The sequence below is a fragment of the Somniosus microcephalus genome, chromosome 6 (assembly GCF_052327205.1).
Source record: "Somniosus microcephalus isolate GS21.2 chromosome 6, FLI_Smic_1.0, whole genome shotgun sequence".
Classification (NCBI taxonomy): Eukaryota; Metazoa; Chordata; class Chondrichthyes; order Squaliformes; family Somniosidae; genus Somniosus; species Somniosus microcephalus.
Window position 1 is genome coordinate 21892757 of NC_140992.1, and position 19100 is coordinate 21911856.

General features: G+C 48.1%; 1 protein-coding gene across 3 annotated transcripts in view; it reads right to left on the reverse strand.

The window, feature by feature from the left end:
• Nucleotides 1-1311: 1311 nt before the first annotated feature.
• The window catches only part of hps3 (HPS3 biogenesis of lysosomal organelles complex 2 subunit 1), a 76648-nt gene continuing 58859 nt past the window's right edge, over nt 1312-19100 (reverse strand). For all 3 annotated transcript variants that reach the window (XM_085989837.1, XM_085989838.1, XM_085989836.1), the window contains exons 17-18: nt 4305-4395; nt 1312-3118 (exon numbers count right to left, since the gene is read on the reverse strand). In XM_085989837.1, coding sequence (XP_085845963.1) covers nt 2991-3118; nt 4305-4395 — 219 coding nt within the window. In that variant the 3' untranslated portion in view covers nt 1312-2990. The remainder of the gene's footprint in view (nt 3119-4304; nt 4396-19100) is intronic.

The window sequence follows — 19100 nt, forward strand, 5'->3', positions numbered from 1 at the left end:
GTGCCCCTTACTGAAAGGGTCACTACACAGTAGCCACCGACGTCTGCTGAATGGGATTTGGAAGCCATAGAGATCCGATGGCGCGTTGGCAGGACCGGGAGAGAGTAACTGCGCACCGTGTCGGGGTGGATAAAGCTCTCCGTGCTCCCGCTGTCGAAAAGGCAGGTAGTGGCGTGGCCGTTTACTGTAATGTCCATCATGGACTTGGACAGTTGGTGAGGGAGAGATTGGTCCAGCGTCACGGAGGCCAGCGTATGGTCGAGCGAGTCGCTGTGGTCGTCAGACGAGGCGGTGGTTGAGTCTGGGTCACCCGCGATTGGAGTTGGAGGCGTCCAAGATGGCGGACAAAATGGCTGCGCCCATGATCCCGATCCCCACGCGGCTGGAGGTGTCCAAGATGGCGGACAAGATGGCTGCCCCCACGGTTCACACGCGGCGCTGCTGGCGTTAGTGGTTTTACCATTGCAGGTGCTGACGTAGTGTCCTTTCTTCCCGCAGCCAGAGCAGGTAGCGTTTTTCGCCGGGCAGCGTGCTCTGGGGTGTTTTGCCTGGCCACAAAAGTAACATTTCGGGCCCTTGGACATCGCTGCAGCAGTTGGTGCCGGGGGTGGCGGTCCCATGACCCAAGGTTGCGGCGTCCACGGTGCGGGGCGGTTAGGGGAGAATGCGCCCATATTCCGGTGGGCCGCGTCTAGCGAGAGCGCGAGGGACACTGCCTTCTTCAGGTCGATTTCGCCCTTCTCCAGCTGTCTCTGCCGGGAGTAGTCGGACTTGAGGCCCGCAACGAAAGCATCTTGGATAAGTCCCCGTGTGTGTCGCGGCCGATACCTCTTTACAATCGCAGGCTCGGCCGAGTATCTGTAGTGCCCGTAGGAATGCCTCCACCGATTCCCCGGACTGCTGTTTGCGGGATCTCAGGAGGTGTCTGGCATAAACCGTATTTACGGGGCGTGTGTATTGTCCTTTTAGCAGATCGATAGCCGCCGCGTAGGTAGTCGTGTCCTGGATGAGCGTGTAGACTTGGTGGCCCACCTTGGAGGCCAGGATTTTTAGTTTGTTTCCATCTAGTGTCACGGCTGAGGCTTCCAGGTAAGCTTCGAAGCAACGCAGCCATTGTGCAAACTTGGTAGACGAACCCGCCTCTTGAGGGTCTAGGTCCAGGCATGTTGGTCTGAGGGCATGCAGCAGCGCCTGCTGCTCAGCGTTTGGTGCCGTCATTTGCTGCAGCGCCTGCTGCTCAGCGTTTGGTGCCGACATTTTGTTTTTGTTAATAAAATTGATGCGCTATCAATTACTCATAAAAGACGGAGAGTAACTAAAAGGCTTTTATTAACAAAGAACAGAGCATGCCTCTCGTGGTTGACTGGTTTCCAAGAAGGCAGGGGGCTGCAGAGCAGTCACCTTTATACCTGGGCGTGTGGGTGGAGCCAGGGGAGGAGCCAGCTGAGGCATGCATAGATACAACAGTGTGCAACAACAACAACAGTGAGCAACAATAACAGTGGTTTACCACAGACTGTAGGTCCCGCATTGGACTCATCAGTCACCTGCAAACTCATTTTTAATGTGGAAGCAAGTCATCCTCAGTTCCGACAGACTGCCTAAGAAGAAGAATAGGTGATTTTTCGATGTGCTTGATACACTAATCACAATGAATTTTGCCAACTAAAGATTGAAGTGTATTTTTAATCAATCGATCTGCTTGTAATGCAACTGAATAATCACTTCTCTGATCATTTGCAATCTATCTTCAGGAAATGGGTTCTTTAACCTCAAATAATCTGCTAAGAAATAAAAAGGCAGACCTGATGCTGTACTATTCTAGGTGAGTAGCCAGAGTTTTGGCTATTGAATTTTATTTCACACTTTTCTCATCAAGACCATTTCAAAAGGAAAAGGACTACTCTACCCGGCAACAGCATAACCCAACTGCAAGTTTGTGAACTAATTAATCCACCGTGATTGGATGAGTAATGTTTGCATAGCCAGTAAAGTAGAACTTAATATTATAATCAGCAATTTGCATTTTCTGAATCTAAAGAGAGAGGTTTTTGGCTGTCTGGTTAAGAGGTTACTGGGTATGGGCCAGACTTATAATATTTACATATCTCCCAAAGAGAAGTGAAATATCAACAGGTTAAATAAATAATTGGTTAAATACACATACTGGTGAAAAGTTAGAGTTCAGAGGAGATTAATTGGTACAGTTAATCTAGAAGTCACTGGAATACAAATGATATTGGTTTCTGTGAGGGGAGGGGTAAGTAGACGGGGAGGAAATGGAATATAAAGTGGGCAATCCAGCGCACTATACAGCAGAATGGTACGATAGCAGTTTCCCAGTCACAGGCATGTCTTTGGGGCAGAGAGCACTGGGAGGGGGTCATGCATCTACCATCTGGGTTTGAGTACCGTACATGGCACTGGGGTGATTTTGAAGGCGGGAAGGTGGAGAAAGTGGCTTATTAGACAAAACTCAAAAAAATTACTCCAAAAGAACTCCCAAGTTGGAAACAGAAATGCCAAAACATTCAGATACACCGTGTATCAATGGGTCAAAGGGTAGAAAATTCCAGTGAAGTTCATATATGAACCTTAACCTGGTCGTACTAGATGCAGTTACGCTGTTCTTACTTGAGCGTTTATTAATGTTGCTGTAGATATAGCACGCAGGAGTGTGTTGACCATCAGTAAGTGAACTTTGCCATGAATTTCTACTCCAACACGTGTTGCTACGTAGATGCACTGCAACACTTAAATCGACCAGGTTTCCAGTTGGGTTTTTTTTTTTGCCAGTGTAGGTTAGAATTAAGTTGATCTTCACAGTTCTATTCTGCACCAGAATCGAGTCAGATGCACGTCACATTGTTTCGTCCTGCAGCAGAATCGAGGCAAAATAATGGTTTTCCGTTCTGGGCTCCTGGGATGATTTGAACATCTCATGGTGTGGCCCAACACAGAGCTCTGTTCTGCTCGATGTTGACTCCCGGTCAAGTTATTGAATTCTTCCTGCTGCATTCCAGGAGATGGGGTAGGAAAAATGGAGCGACACCATCATCTGGCAACATACTTAGAAAATCCATAGGCTGTAGTGTGGTGGCTACCACTGCCAAGGTTTCTGGGGGAGAAATGCAAACGTTTTGGAATCAGAATCTAAAAATCAGGCCAAGTAACTCTGTGGATTGCATGCAGAAACCCTCACTTTATGGAAACAGATACCAACACCAGCAATGCAAAGGCACAGCTCGAACACGGTTAGTGATATTATCATGCATTTTAGATGTGTAGTAACCGGGCTTTCCTCCCTTCCCCAGTGCCTGTGTGTGTGGTTAAACGTAACCACACAGAGCAGGAAGGGTGCTGGGCTTGATCCCTGGTCAACTGATTGCTACAACTGGTTTTCCATTTGCTGGCTAGCAATTTTTTTTTTTTATTAATAAAATAAATTATTGTATTTAAAATTCTTATCCTGCTTTGCAAATCCTTCCATGGCCTCGTCCCTTCCTATCTCTGTAACCTCCTGCAGCCCTACAACCCTCCTAGATCGCAGCGCTCCTCCAATTCTGGCCTCTTGCGCATCCCCGATTCTAAACGCTCAACCACTGGTGGCCGTGCCTTCAGCTGCCTGGGCCCCAATTCTGCAATTCCCTCCCTAAACCTCTCCGCCTCTCTCGCCTACTTTAAGACGCTCCTTAAAAATTACCTCTTCGACCAAGCTTTTGGTTACCTGTCCTAATATCTCCATATGAGGCTCGATATCAAATTTTGTTTGATTAACGCTCCTGTGAAGCGCCTCAGGACTTTTTATTACGTTAAAGGCGCTATATAAATGCAAGTTGTTGTTGTGGTGGACAATGGGTGAAGTTTGACTGTGATGGGTCTCATGGTCAAACATCCCATTGATGTTCAGCGTCCAAACTCAAATGAAAAAAGTGTGCACTTGGGTGAGGCCCGAGCAGGCCACATCCACCCATGGAGCCATACCCAAGCTTGTGGTATCACCTTCTCAAGGGGAAGGGTATGGGCAGAAAAATAGAAGAACAAAAATAAAAATGAATTACATTTAGTGTATTTAAGAAAATAAAACGACCAGAACAGCAGGAAAAATAAACTTTCCCTCTTTGGCCCAGTTTTATGCATCAAAGAAATCAAGAAAGAACTTGCATTTATATGGCTGCTTTCATGACCTCAGGACGACCCCGGGCACTTTACAGCCAATGAAGCACTTCTGAAGTGTAGTTACTGGCTGCAACATGATCAGTACCTAACCTATTGCAAAAGGATGAGACACACAAACAAAATACCTTTCAGTGACGAGACCAGTATTCGGTTTTCTCCTCCCGCTCCTCTTGTCCGCCTACAAAGCTCAGGCAGAAGTTTTTTCCACCATAGAGGCTGAAAGGAGCAAAGCACCGGTGTTAATTCAGTGAAGTGATGGCACACCCAGCATTATGGAAGCCTTGCTATAGTCAGGGTTGAAACCAAGGTATAGGAGGAATGGAGTCCAGTCCTGTCTATAGAAGATTTGTCGACACATGGGAATGGGGCTGAATCCAGTCTATAGAAGGGGTATTGACACCAGGGAATGGGGCTGAATCCAGTCTATAGAAGGGCTATTGACACCTGGGAATGGGGCTGAATCCAGTCTATAGAAGGGCTATTGACACCTGGGAGTGAGGCTGAATCCAGTCTATAGAAGGGCTATTGACACCTGGGAATGGGGCTGAATCCAGTCTATAGAAGGGCTATTGACACCTGGGAATGGGGCTGAATCCAGTCTATAGAAGGGCAATTGACACCTGGGAGTGAGGCTGAATCCAGTCTATAGAAGGGCTATTGACACCTGGGAATGGGGCTGAATCCAGTCTATAGAAGGGCTATTGACACCAGGGAATGGGGCTGAATCCAGTCTATAGAAGGGGTATTGACACCTGGGAATGGGGCTGAATCCAGTCTATAGAAGGGCTATTGACACCAGGGAATGGGGCTGAATCCAGTCTATAGAAGGGCTATTGACACCTGGGAATGGGGCTGAATCCAGTCTATAGAAGGGGTATTGACACCAGGGAATGGGACTGAATCCAGTCTATAGAAGGGCTATTGACACCTGGGAATGGGGCTGAATCCAGTCTATAGAAGGGCTATTGACACCTGGGAATGGGGCTGAATCCAGTCTATAGAAGGGCTATTGACACCTGGGAATGGGGCTGAATCCAGTCTATAGAAGGGCTATTGACACCTGGGAATGGGGCTGAATCCAGTCTATAGAAGGGCTATTGACACCTGGGAATGGGGCTGAATCCAGTCTATAGAAGGGCTATTGACACCTGGGAATGGGGCTGAATCCAGTCTATAGACGGGCTATTGACACCTGGGAATGGGGCTGAATCCAGTCTATAGAAGGGCTATTGACACCTGGGAATGGGGCTGAATCCAGTCTATAGAAGGGCTATTGACACCAGGGAATGGGGCTGAATCCAGTCTATAGAAGGGGTATCGACACCTGGGAATGGGGCTGAATCCAGTCTATAGAAGGGCTATTGACACCTGGGAATGGGGCTGAATCCAGTCTATAGAAGGACTATTGACACCTGGGAATGGGGCTGAATCCAGTCTATAGAAGGACTATTGACACCTGGGAATGGGGCTGAATCCAGTCTATAGAAGGGGTATCGACACCTGGGAATGGGGCTGAATCCAGTCTATAGAAGGGCTATTGACACCTGGGAATGGGGCTGAATCCAGTCTATAGAAGGGCTATTGACACCTGGGAATGGGGCTGAATCCAGTCTATAGAAGGGGTATTGACACCTGGGAATGGGGCTGAATCCAGTCTATAGAAGGGCTATTGACACCTGGGAATGGGGCTGAATCCAGTCTATAGAAGGGCTATTGACACCTGGGAGTGAGGCTGAATCCAGTCTATAGAAGGGCTATCGACACCTGGGAATGGGGCTGAATCCAGTCTATAGAAGGGCTATTGACACATGGGAATGGGGCTGAATCCAGTCTATAGAAGGGCTATTGACACATGGGAATGGGGCTAAATCCAGTCTATAGAAGGGCTATTGACACATGGGAATGGGGCTGAATCCAGTCTATAGAAGGGCTATCGACACCTGGGAATGGGTCTGAATCCAGTCTATAGAAGGGCTATTGACACATGGGAATGGGGCTGAATCCAGTCTATAGAAGGGGTATTGACACCAGGGAGTGAGGCTGAATCCAGTCTATAGAAGGGGTATTGACACCTGGGAATGGGGCTGAATCCAGTCTATAGAAGGGGTATTGACACCAGGGAATGGGGCTGAATCCAGTCTATAGAAGGGGTATTGACACCTGGGAATGGGGCTGAATCCAGTCTATAGAAGGGGTATTGACACCTGGGAATGGGGCTGAATCCAGTCTATAGAAGGGCTATTGACACCTGGGAATGGGGCTGAATCCAGTCTATAGAAGGGGTATTGACACCTGGGAATGGGGCTGAATCCAGTCTATAGAAGGGCTATTGACACCTGGGAATGGGGCTGAATCCAGTCTATAGAAGGGCTATTGACACATGGGAATGGGGCTGAATCCAGTCTATAGAAGGGCTATTGACACCTGGGAATGGGGCTGAATCCAGTCTATAGAAGGGGTATTGACACCAGGGAATGGGGCTGAATCCAGTCTATAGAAGGGGTATGCACACCTGGGAATGGGGCTGAATCCAGTCTATAGAAGGGCTATTGACACCTGGGAATGGGGCTGAATCCAGTCTATAGAAGGGCTATTGACACCAGGGAATGGGGCTGAATCCAGTCTATAGAAGGGCTATTGACACCTGGGAATGGGGCTGAATCCAGTCTATAGAAGGGCTATTGACACCTGGGAATGGGGCTGAATCCAGTCTATAGAAGGGCTATTGACACCAGGGAATGGGGCTGAATCCAGTCTATAGAAGGGGTATTGACACCTGGGAATGGGGCTGAATCCAGTCTATAGAAGGGCTATTGACACCTGGGAATGGGGCTGAATCCAGTCTATAGAAGGGCTATTGACACCTGGGAATGGGTCTGAATCCAGTCTATAGAAGGGCTATTGACACATGGGAATGGGGCTGAATCCAGTCTATAGAAGGGCTATTGACACCTGGGAATGGGTCTGAATCCAGTCTATAGAAGGGCTATTGACACCTGGGAATGGGTCTGAATCCAGTCTATAGAAGGGCTATTGACACATGGGAATGGGTCTGAATCCAGTCTATAGAAGGGCTATTGACACCTGGGAATGGGTCTGAATCCAGTCTATAGAAGGGCTATTGACACATGGGAATGGGGCTGAATCCAGTCTATAGAAGGGCTATTGACACCTGGGAATGAGGCTGAATCCAGTCTATAGAAGGGCTATTGACACCAGGGAATGGGGCTGAATCCAGTCTATAGAAGGGCTATTGACACCTGGGAATGGGGCTGAATCCAGTCTATAGAAGGGCTATTGACACCTGGGAATGGGGCTGAATCCAGTCTATAGAAGGGCTATTGACACCTGGGAATGGGGCTGAATCCAGTCTATAGAAGGGCTATTGACACCTGGGAATGGGGCTGAATCCAGTCTATAGAAGGGCTATTGACACCTGGGAATGGGACTGAATCCAGTCTATAGAAGGGCTATTGACACCTGGGAATGGGGCTGAATCCAGTCTATAGAAGGGCTATTGACACCTGGGAATGGGGCTGAATCCAGTCTATAGAAGGGCTATTGACACCTGGGAATGGGGCTGAATCCAGTCTATAGAAGGGCTATTGACACCTGGGAATGGGGCTGAATCCAGTCTATAGAAGGGCTATTGACACCTGGGAATGGGTCTGAATCCAGTCTATAGAAGGGCTATTGACACCTGGGAATGGGTCTGAATCCAGTCTATAGAAGGGCTATTGACACATGGGAATGGGTCTGAATCCAGTCTATAGAAGGGCTATTGACACCTGGGAATGGGTCTGAATCCAGTCTATAGAAGGGCTATTGACACATGGGAATGGGGCTGAATCCAGTCTATAGAAGGGCTATTGACACCTGGGAATGAGGCTGAATCCAGTCTATAGAAGGGGTATTGACACCAGGGAATGGGGCTGAATCCAGTCTATAGAAGGGCTATTGACACCTGGGAATGGGGCTGAATCCAGTCTATAGAAGGGCTATTGACACCTGGGAATGGGACTGAATCCAGTCTATAGAAGGGCTATTGACACCTGGGAATGGGGCTGAATCCAGTCTATAGAAGGGCTATTGACACCAGGGAATGGGGCTGAATCCAGTCTATAGAAGGGCTATTGACACCTGGGAATGGGGCTGAATCCAGTCTATAGAAGGGCTATTGACACCTGGGAGTACGGCTGAATCCAGTCTATAGAAGGGCTATTGACACCAGGGAATGGGGCTGAATCCAGTCTATAGAAGGGCTATTGACACCTGGGAATGGGGCTGAATCCAGTCTATAGAAGGGCTATTGACACCTGGGAGTACGGCTGAATCCAGTCTATAGAAGGGCTATTGACACCTGGGAATGGGGCTGAATCCAGTCTATAGAAGGGCTATTGACACATGGGAATGGGGCTGAATCCAGTCTATAGAAGGGGTATTGACACCTGGGAATGGGGCTGAATCCAGTCTATAGAAGGGCTATTGACACCTGGGAATGGGGCTGAATCCAGTCTATAGAAGGGCTATTGACACATGGGAATGGGGCTGAATCCAGTCTATAGAAGGGCTATTGACACCTGGGAATGGGGCTGAATCCAGTCTATAGAAGGGGTATTGACACCTGGGAATGGGGCTGAATCCAGTCTATAGAAGGGCTATTGACACCTGGGAATGGGGCTGAATCCAGTCTATAGAAGGGCTATTGACACCTGGGAATGGGGCTGAATCCAGTCTATAGAAGGGGTATTGACACCTGGGAATGGGGCTGAATCCAGTCTATAGAAGGGCTATTGACACCAGGGAATGGGGCTGAATCCAGTCTATAGAAGGGGTATTGACACCAGGGAATGGGGCTGAATCCAGTCTATAGAAGGGCTATTGACACCTGGGAATGGGGCTGAATCCAGTCTATAGAAGGGCTATTGACACCTGGGAATGGGGCTGAATCCAGTCTATAGAAGGGCTATTGACACCTGGGAATGGGGCTGAATCCAGTCTATAGAAGGGCTATTGACACCTGGGAATGGGGCTGAATCCAGTCTATAGAAGGGCTATTGACACCTGGGAATGGGACTGAATCCAGTCTATAGAAGGGCTATTGACACCTGGGAATGGGGCTGAATCCAGTCTATAGAAGGGCTATTGACACCTGGGAATGGGTCTGAATCCAGTCTATAGAAGGGCTATTGACACCAGGGAATGGGACTGAATCCAGTCTATAGAAGGGGTATTGACACCAGGGAATGGGGCTGAATCCAGTCTATAGAAGGGCTATTGACACCTGGGAATGGGGCTGAATCCAGTCTATAGAAGGGCTATTGACACCTGGGAATGGGGCTGAATCCAGTCTATAGAAGGGCTATTGACACCTGGGAATGGGACTGAATCCAGTCTATAGAAGGGCTATTGACACCAGGGAATGGGGCTGAATCCAGTCTATAGAAGGGCTATTGACACCTGGGAATGGGGCTGAATCCAGTCTATAGAAGGGCTATTGACACCTGGGAATGGGGCTGAATCCAGTCTATAGAAGGGCTATTGACACCTGGGAATGGGTCTGAATCCAGTCTATAGAAGGGCTATTGACACATGGGAATGGGGCTGAATCCAGTCTATAGAAGGGCTATTGACACCAGGGAATGGGGCTGAATCCAGTCTATAGAAGGGCTATTGACACCTGGGAATGGGGCTGAATCCAGTCTATAGAAGGGCTATTGACACCTGGGAATGGGGCTGAATCCAGTCTATAGAAGGGCTATTGACACCTGGGAATGGGGCTGAATCCAGTCTATAGAAGGGCTATTGACACCTGGGAATGGGGCTGAATCCAGTCTATAGAAGGGGTATTGACACCTGGGAATGGGGCTGAATCCAGTCTATAGAAGGGCTATTGACACCAGGGAATGGGGCTGAATCCAGTCTATAGAAGGGCTATTGACACCAGGGAATGGGGCTGAATCCAGTCTATAGAAGGGCTATTGACACCTGGGAATGGGGCTGAATCCAGTCTATAGAAGGGCTATTGACACCTGGGAATGGGCTGAATCCAGTCTATAGAAGGGCTATTGACACCTGGGAATGGGCTGAATCCAGTCTATAGAAGGGCTATTGACACCTGGGAATGGGGCTGAATCCAGTCTATAGAAGGGCTATTGACACCAGGGAATGGGGCTGAATCCAGTCTATAGAAGGCTATTGACACCAGGGAATGGGGCTGAATCCAGTCTATAGAAGGGCTATTGACACCTGGGAATGGGGCTGAATCAGTCTATAGAAGGGCTATTGACACCTGGGAATGGGGCTGAATCCAGTCTATAGAAGGGCTATTGACACCTGGGAATGGGGCTGAATCCAGTCTATAGAAGGGGTATTGACACCTGGGAATGGGCTGAATCCAGTCTATAGAAGGGGTATTGACACCAGGGAATGGGGCTGAATCCAGTCTATAGAAGGGCTATTGACACCAGGGAATGGGGCTGAATCCAGTCTATAGAAGGGCTATTGACACCTGGGAATGGGGCTGAATCCAGTCTATAGAAGGGCTATTGACACCAGGGAATGGGGCTGAATCCAGTCTATAGAAGGGGTATTGACACCAGGAATGGGGCTGAATCCAGTCTATAGAAGGGCTATTGACACCTGGGAATGGGGCTGAATCCAGTCTATAGAAGGGCTATTGACACCTGGGAATGGGGCTGAATCCAGTCTATAGAAGGGCTATTGACACCTGGGAATGGGGCTGAATCCAGTCTATAGAAGGGCTATTGACACCTGGGAATGGGGCTGAATCCAGTCTATAGAAGGGGTATTGACACCTGGGAATGGGGCTGAATCCAGTCTATAGAAGGGCTATTGACACCTGGGAATGAGGCTGAATCCAGTCTATAGAAGGGCTATTGACACCTGGGAATGGGGCTGAATCCAGTCTATAGAAGGGGTATTGACACCAGGGAATGGGGCTGAATCCAGTCTATAGAAGGGGTATTGACACCTGGGAATGGGCTGAATCCAGTCTATAGAAGGGGTATTGACACCAGGGAATGGGGCTGAATCCAGTCTATAGAAGGGCTATTGACACCAGGGAATGGGGCTGAATCCAGTCTATAGAAGGGGTATTGACACCTGGGAATGGGGCTGAATCCAGTCTATAGAAGGGGTATTGACACCAGGGAATGGGGCTGAATCCAGTCTATAGAAGGGGTATTGACACCTGGGAATGGGGCTGAATCCAGTCTATAGAAGGGCTATTGACACCTGGGAATGGGGCTGAATCCAGTCTATAGAAGGGCTATTGACACCTGGGAATGGGGCTGAATCCAGTCTATAGAAGGGCTATTGACACCTGGGAATGGGGCTGAATCCAGTCTATAGAAGGGCTATTGACACCTGGGAATGGGGCTGAATCCAGTCTATAGAAGGGCTATTGACACCAGGGAATGGGGCTGAATCCAGTCTATAGAAGGGGTATTGACACCTGGGAATGGGGCTGAATCCAGTCTATAGAAGGGGTATTGACACCTGGGAATGGGGCTGAATCCAGTCGATAGAAGGGCTATTGACACCAGGGAATGGGCTGAATCCAGTCTATAGAAGGGCTATTGACACCAGGGAATGGGGCTGAATCCAGTCTATAGAAGGGGTATTGACACCTGGGAATGGGGCTGAATCCAGTCTATAGAAGGGGTATTGACACCAGGGAATGGGGCTGAATCCAGTCTATAGAAGGGGTATTGACACCAGGGAATGGGGCTGAATCCAGTCTATAGAAGGGCTAGTGACACCAGGAATGGGGCTGAATCCAGTCTGTAGAAGGGGTATTGACACCTGGGAATGGGGCTGAATCCAGTCTATAGAAGGGTATTGACACCTGGGAATGGGGCTGAATCCAGTCTATAGAAGGGCTATTGACACCTGGGAATGGGGCTGAATCCAGTCTATAGAAGGGCTATTGACACCAGGGAATGGGCTGAATCCAGTCTATAGAAGGGCTATTGACACCTGGAATGGGGCTGAATCCAGTCTATAGAAGGGGTATTGACACCTGGGAATGGGGCTGAATCCAGTCTATAGAAGGGCTATTGACACCTGGGAATGGGGCTGAATCCAGTCTATAGAAGGGGTATTGACACCTGGGAATGGGGCTGAATCCAGTCTATAGAAGGGCTATTGACACCTGGGAATGGGACTGAATCCAGTCTATAGAAGGGCTATTGACACCTGGAATGGGGCTGAATCCAGTCTATAGAAGGGCTATTGACACCTGGGAATGGGCTGAATCCAGTCTATAGAAGGGTATTGACACCTGGGAATGGGGCTGAATCCAGTCTATAGAAGGGCTATTGACACCAGGGAATGGGGCTGAATCCAGTCTATAGAAGGGGTATTGACACCTGGGAATGGGGCTGAATCCAGTCTATAGAAGGGCTATTGACACCAGGGAATGGGGCTGAATCCAGTCTATAGAAGGGCTATTGACACCAGGGAATGGGCTGAATCCAGTCTATAGAAGGGGTATTGACACCTGGAATGGGGCTGAATCCAGTCTATAGAAGGGGTATTGACACCTGGGAATGGGGCTGAATCCAGTCTATAGAAGGGCTATTGACACCTGGGAATGGGACTGAATCCAGTCTATAGAAGGGCTAGTGACACCTGGGAATGGGGCTGAATCCAGTCTATAGAAGGGCTAGTGACACCTGGGAATGGGGCTGAATCCAGTCTATAGAAGGGCTAGTGACACCTGGGAATGGGGCTGAATCCAGTCTATAGAAGGGGTATTGACAGCTGGGAATGGGACTGAATCCATCTATAGAAGGGCAATTGACACCTGGGAATGGGGCTGAATCCAGTCTATAGAAGGGCTATTGACACCTGGGAATGGGGCTGAATCCAGTCTATAGAAGGGGTATTGACACCTGGGAATGGGGCTGAATCCAGTCTATAGAAGGGCTATTGACACCTGGGAATGGGGCTGAATCCAGTCTATAGAAGGGCTATTGACACCTGGGAATGGGGCTGAATCCAGTCTATAGAAGGGCTATTGACACCAGGGAATGGGGCTGAATCCAGTCTATAGAAGGGCTATTGACACAGGGAATGGGGCTGAATCCAGTCTATAGAAGGGCTATTGACACTGGGAATGGGGCTGAATCCAGTCTATAGAAGGGCTATTGACACCAGGGAATGGGGCTGAATCCAGACTATAGAAGGGCTATTGACACCTGGGAATGGGGCTGAATCCAGTCTATAGAAGGGCTATTGACACCTGGGAATGGGGCTGAATCCAGTCTATAGAAGGGCTATTGACACCAGGGAATGGGGCTGAATCCAGTCTATAGAAGGGCTATTGACACCAGGGAATGGGGCTGAATCCAGTCTATAGAAGGGCTATTGACACCTGGGAATGGGGCTGAATCCAGTCTATAGAAGGGCTATTGACACCAGGAATGGGGCTGAATCCAGTCTATAGAAGGGCTATTGACACCTGGGAATGGGGCTGAATCCAGTCTATAGAAGGGCTATTGACACCTGGGAATGGGGCTGAATCCAGTCTATAGAAGGGCTATTGACACCTGGGAATGGGGCTGAATCCAGTCTATAGAAGGGCTATTGACACCTGGGAATGGGGCTGAATCCAGTCTATAGAAGGGCTATTGACACCAGGGAATGGGGCTGAATCCAGTCTATAGAAGGGCTATTGACACCAGGGAATGGGGCTGAATCCAGTCTATAGAAGGGCTATTGACACCTGGGAATGGGGCTGAATCCAGTCTATAGAAGGGCTATTGACACCTGGGAATGGGGCTGAATCCAGTCTATAGAAGGGGTATTGACACAGGGAATGGGGCTGAATCCAGTCTATAGAAGGGCTATTGACACCAGGGAATGGGGCTGAATCCAGTCCTATAGAAGGGGTATTGACACCTGGGAATGGGGCTGAATCCAGTCTATAGAAGGGCTATTGACACCAGGGAATGGGGCTGAATCCAGTCTATAGAAGGGCTATTGACACCAGGAATGGGGCTGAATCCAGTCTATAGAAGGGCTATTGACACCAGGGAATGGGGCTGAATCCAGTCTATAGAAGGGTATTGACACCAGGGAATGGGGCTGAATCCAGTCTATAGAAGGGCTATTGACACCAGGAATGGGGCTGAATCCAGTCTACTAGAAGGGCTATTGACACCTGGGAATGGGGCTCGAATCCAGTCTATAGAAGGCTATTGACACCAGGAATGGGCTGAATCCAGTCTATAGAAGGGTATTGACACCTGGGAATGGGCTGAATCCAGTCTATAGAAGGCTATTGACACTACCTTTCAATGACTGAATCCATCTCATAAAGCTATTGACACCAGGAATGGGCTGAATCATCAATAACAGCTCATTTACAACCCTTTCAATTTTCATCAACCTACACAACTCATTTACAATCCAATTCCATTTTATCACACCTACACACTCATTTTACAATCCCCATTTCCATTTTCATCCACCCTAACAACTCCTTTTACAATCCACCCTTTCCATTTTCATCCAACCTAACACTCCTTTACTATCCCCCTTTCCATTTTATCCACCTAACAACTCATTTTACAATCCCCCATTTCCATTTTATCACACCCTACACACTCCTTTACAATCCCCATTTCCATTTTCATCCACCTAACACTCCTTTACAATCCCCCTTTCCATTTTCATCCACCCTAACACACCCTTTACAATCCCATTTCCATTTTCATCCACCTACAACACTCCTTTCACAATCCCCATTTCCATTTTATCCACCTACACACTCCTTTACAATCCCCTTTCCATTTTCATCCACCCTAACACTCCTTTTACAATCCCCTTTCCATTTTATCCACCCTAACACTCCTTTACAATCCCCCTTTCCATTTTATCCACCTACACACTCCTTTACAATCCCCATTTCCATTTTATCCACCCTAACACTCCTTTACAATCCCCCTTTCCATTTTATCCACCTACACACTCCTTTACAATCCCCATTTCCATTTTCATCCACCTAACACTCCTTTTACAATCCCATTTCCATTTTATCCACCTAACACTCCTTTCACAATCCCATTTCCATTTTATCCACCCTAACACTCCTTTTACAATCCCATTTCCATTTTATCCACCCTAACCCCTCCTTTACAATCCCCATTTCCATTTTATCCACCTAACACTCCTTTTACAATCCCATTTCCATTTTATCCACTAACACTCCTTTACAATCCCCCTTTCCATTTATCCACCCTACACACTCCTTTACAATCCCATTTCCATTTTATCCACCTAACACTCCTTTCACAATCCCATTTCCATTTTCATCCACCTAACACTCCTTTCACAATCCCATTTCCATTTTATCCACCTACACACTCCTTTTACAATCCCATTTCCATTTTATCCACCTAACACTCCTTTTACAATCCCATTTCCATTTCCATCCACCCTAACACTCCTTTCACTATCCCATTTCCATTTTCATCCACTACACACTCCTTTACAATCCCTCATTTCCATTTCATCCACCTAACACTCCTTTACAATCCCAATTCCATTTTCATCCACCTAACACTCCCTTACACAATCCATTTCCATTTTATCCACCTAACACTCCTTTACAATCCCCCTTTCCATTTATCACCACTAACACTCCTTTCACAATCCCCCTTTCCATTTTATCCACTACACACTCCTTACAATCCCCCTTTCCATTTTATCCACCCTAACACTCCTTTACAATCCCCCTTTCCATTTTATCCACCAAACACTCCTTTACAATCCCCTTTCCATTCACACAACAAACACAACCACTAATAATAATAATCTCTCACACAACCATATACCACTCAACACACTCATTCAACCTCCCAACATTATACCCCACTAACACACTCCATTCAACCTCCAACATTATACCCCACTCAAACACTCATTCAACCTCCCAACATATACCCACTCCAAACACTCATTCAACCTCCCAACATTATACCCACTCAACACACTCATTCAACCCTCCAACCCTTATACCCACTCCAAACACTCATTCAACTCCCAACCTTATACCCACTCAACACACTCATTCAACCTACCCAACCCTCATACCACACCAAACACTCCATTCAACCTCCCCAACCCTTATACCACTCAACAACACTCCATTCAACCCTACCAACCTTATACCCACCCCAACACACTCATTCAACCTCCCAACCCTTATACCCAACCCAAACACACTCATTCAACCTCCCCAACCCTTATACCCACTCAACACACTCATTCAACCTCCAACCCTTATACCCACTCCAACAACTCATTCAACCTCCCCAACCCTTATACCACTCAACAACTCATTCAACCTCCCAACACTTATACCCACTCAACACACTCCATTCAACCTCCAACCCTTATACCACACCAAACACTCATTCAACCTCCCAACCCTTATACCCAATCCAACAAACTCATTCAACCTCCCCAACCCTTATACCAACCCAACAACTCATTCAACCTCCCCAACCCTTATACCCAACTCCAAACACTCCATTCAACCTCCCAACCCTTATACCCAACCCCAACAAGACTATTCAACCTCCCCAACCCCTTATACCAACTCCCAACACTACTCCATTCAACATCCCCATACCATTATACCAACTCCAACAACTACTAATGCAACAGCCCCATCCCTTATACCAATAGCCAATCTATAGACATTAATCCAGCCCCAACCCTGTTTCACATATCCCTACTAAAGACTTCATCCTCCCCAATCCCTGTAGTCAAACCCCTTCAATAGACTGCAATCAGCCCCCAACCCTTTATACAACTAGCCCTACTAAGACTGATTCAGCCCATTCCAGTAGTCAATAGCCCTCTATAACTATCTGAATCAGCCCCAATCCCAGGTGTCAACTAGCCTATATAGACTGGATTCAGCCCCATTCCTGGTGTCAATAGCCCATCTATAGACTGGATTCAGCCCCATTCCCAGGTGTCAATACCCCTTCTATAGACTGGATTCAGCCCCATTCCCAGGTGTCAATACCCCTTCTATAGACTGGATTCAGCCCCATTCCCTGGTGTCACTAGCCCTTCTATAGACTGGATTCAGCCCCATTCCCTGGTGTCAATACCCCTTCTATAGACTGGATTCAGCCCCATTCCCTGGTGTCAATACCCCTTCTATAGACTGGATTCAGCCCCATTCCCAGGTGTCAATACCCCTTCTATAGACTGGATTCAGCCCCATTCCCTGGTGTCAATAGCCCTTCTATAGACTGGATTCAGCCCCATTCCCTGGTGTCAATAGCCCTTCTATCGACTGGATTCAGCCCCATTCCCAGGTGTCAATACCCCTTCTATAGACTGGATTCAGCCCCATTCCCAGGTGTCAATACCCCTTCTATAGACTGGATTCAGCCCCATTCCCTGGTGTCACTAGCCCTTCTATAGACTGGATTCAGCCCCATTCCCAGGTGTCAATAGCCCTTCTATAGACTGGATTCAGCCCCATTCCCTGGTGTCAATAGCCCTTCTATAGACTGGATTCAGCCCCATTCCCTGGTGTCAATACCCCTTCTATAGACTGGATTCAGCCCCATTCCCTGGTGTCAATACCCCTTCTATAGACTGGATTCAGCCCCATTCCCTGGTGTCAATACCCCTTCTATAGACTGGATTCAGCCCCATTCCCTGGTGTCAATACCCCTTCTATAGACTGGATTCAGCCCCATTCCCAGGTGTCAATACCCCTTCTATGGACTGGATTCAGCCCCATTCCCTGGTGTCAATAGCCCTTCTATAGACTGGATTCAGCCCCATTCCCAGGTGTCAATACCCCTTCTATAGACTGGATTCAGCCCCATTCCCAGGTGTCAATACCCCTTCTATAGACTGGATTCAGCCCCATTCCCAGGTGTCAATAGCCCTTCTATAGACTGGATTCAGCCCCATTCCCTGGTGTCAATAGCCCCTTCTATAGACTGGATTCAGCCCCATTCCCTGGTGTCAATAGCCCTTCTATAGACTGGATTCAGCCCCATTCCCAGGTGTCAATAGCCCTTCTATAGACTGGATTCAGCCCCCATTCCCAGGTGTCAATAGCCCTTCTATAGCCTGGATTCAGCCCCATTCCCAGGTGTCAATACCCCTTCTATAGACTGGATTCAGCCCCATTCCCAGGTGTCAATAGCCCTTCCATAGACTGGATTCAGCCCCATTTCCCTGGTGTCAATAGCCCTTCTATAGACTGGATTCAGCCCCATTCCCAGGTGTCAATAGCCCTTCTATAGACTGGATTCAGCCCCATTCCCTGGTGTCAATAGCCCTTCTATAGACTGGATTCAGCCCCATTCCCTGGTGTCAATAGCCCTTCTATAGACTGGATTCAGCCCCATTCCCAGGTGTCAATAGCCCCTTCTATAGACTGGATTCAGCCCCATTCCCAGGTGTCAATAGCCCTTCTATAGTCTGGATTCAGCCCCATTCCCTGGTGTCAATAGCCCTTCTATAGACTGGATTCAGCCCCATTCCCAGGTGTCAATAGCCCTTCTATAGACTGGATTCAGCCCCATTCCCTGGTGTCAATAGCCCTTCTATAGACTGGATTCAGCCCCATTCCCTGGTGTCAATAGCCCCTTCTATAGACTGGATTCAGCCCCATTCCCAGGTGTCAATAGCCCTTCTATAGACTGGATTCAGCCCCATTCCCAGGTGTCAATAGCCCCTTCTATAGACTGGATTCAGCCCCATTCCCAGGTGTCAATACCCCTTCTATAGACTGGATTCAGCCCCATTCCCAGGTGTCAATAGCCCTTCTATAGACTGGATTCAGCCCCATTCCCAGGTGTCAATTGCCCTTCTATAGACTGGATTCAGTCCCCATTCCCAGCTGTCAATAC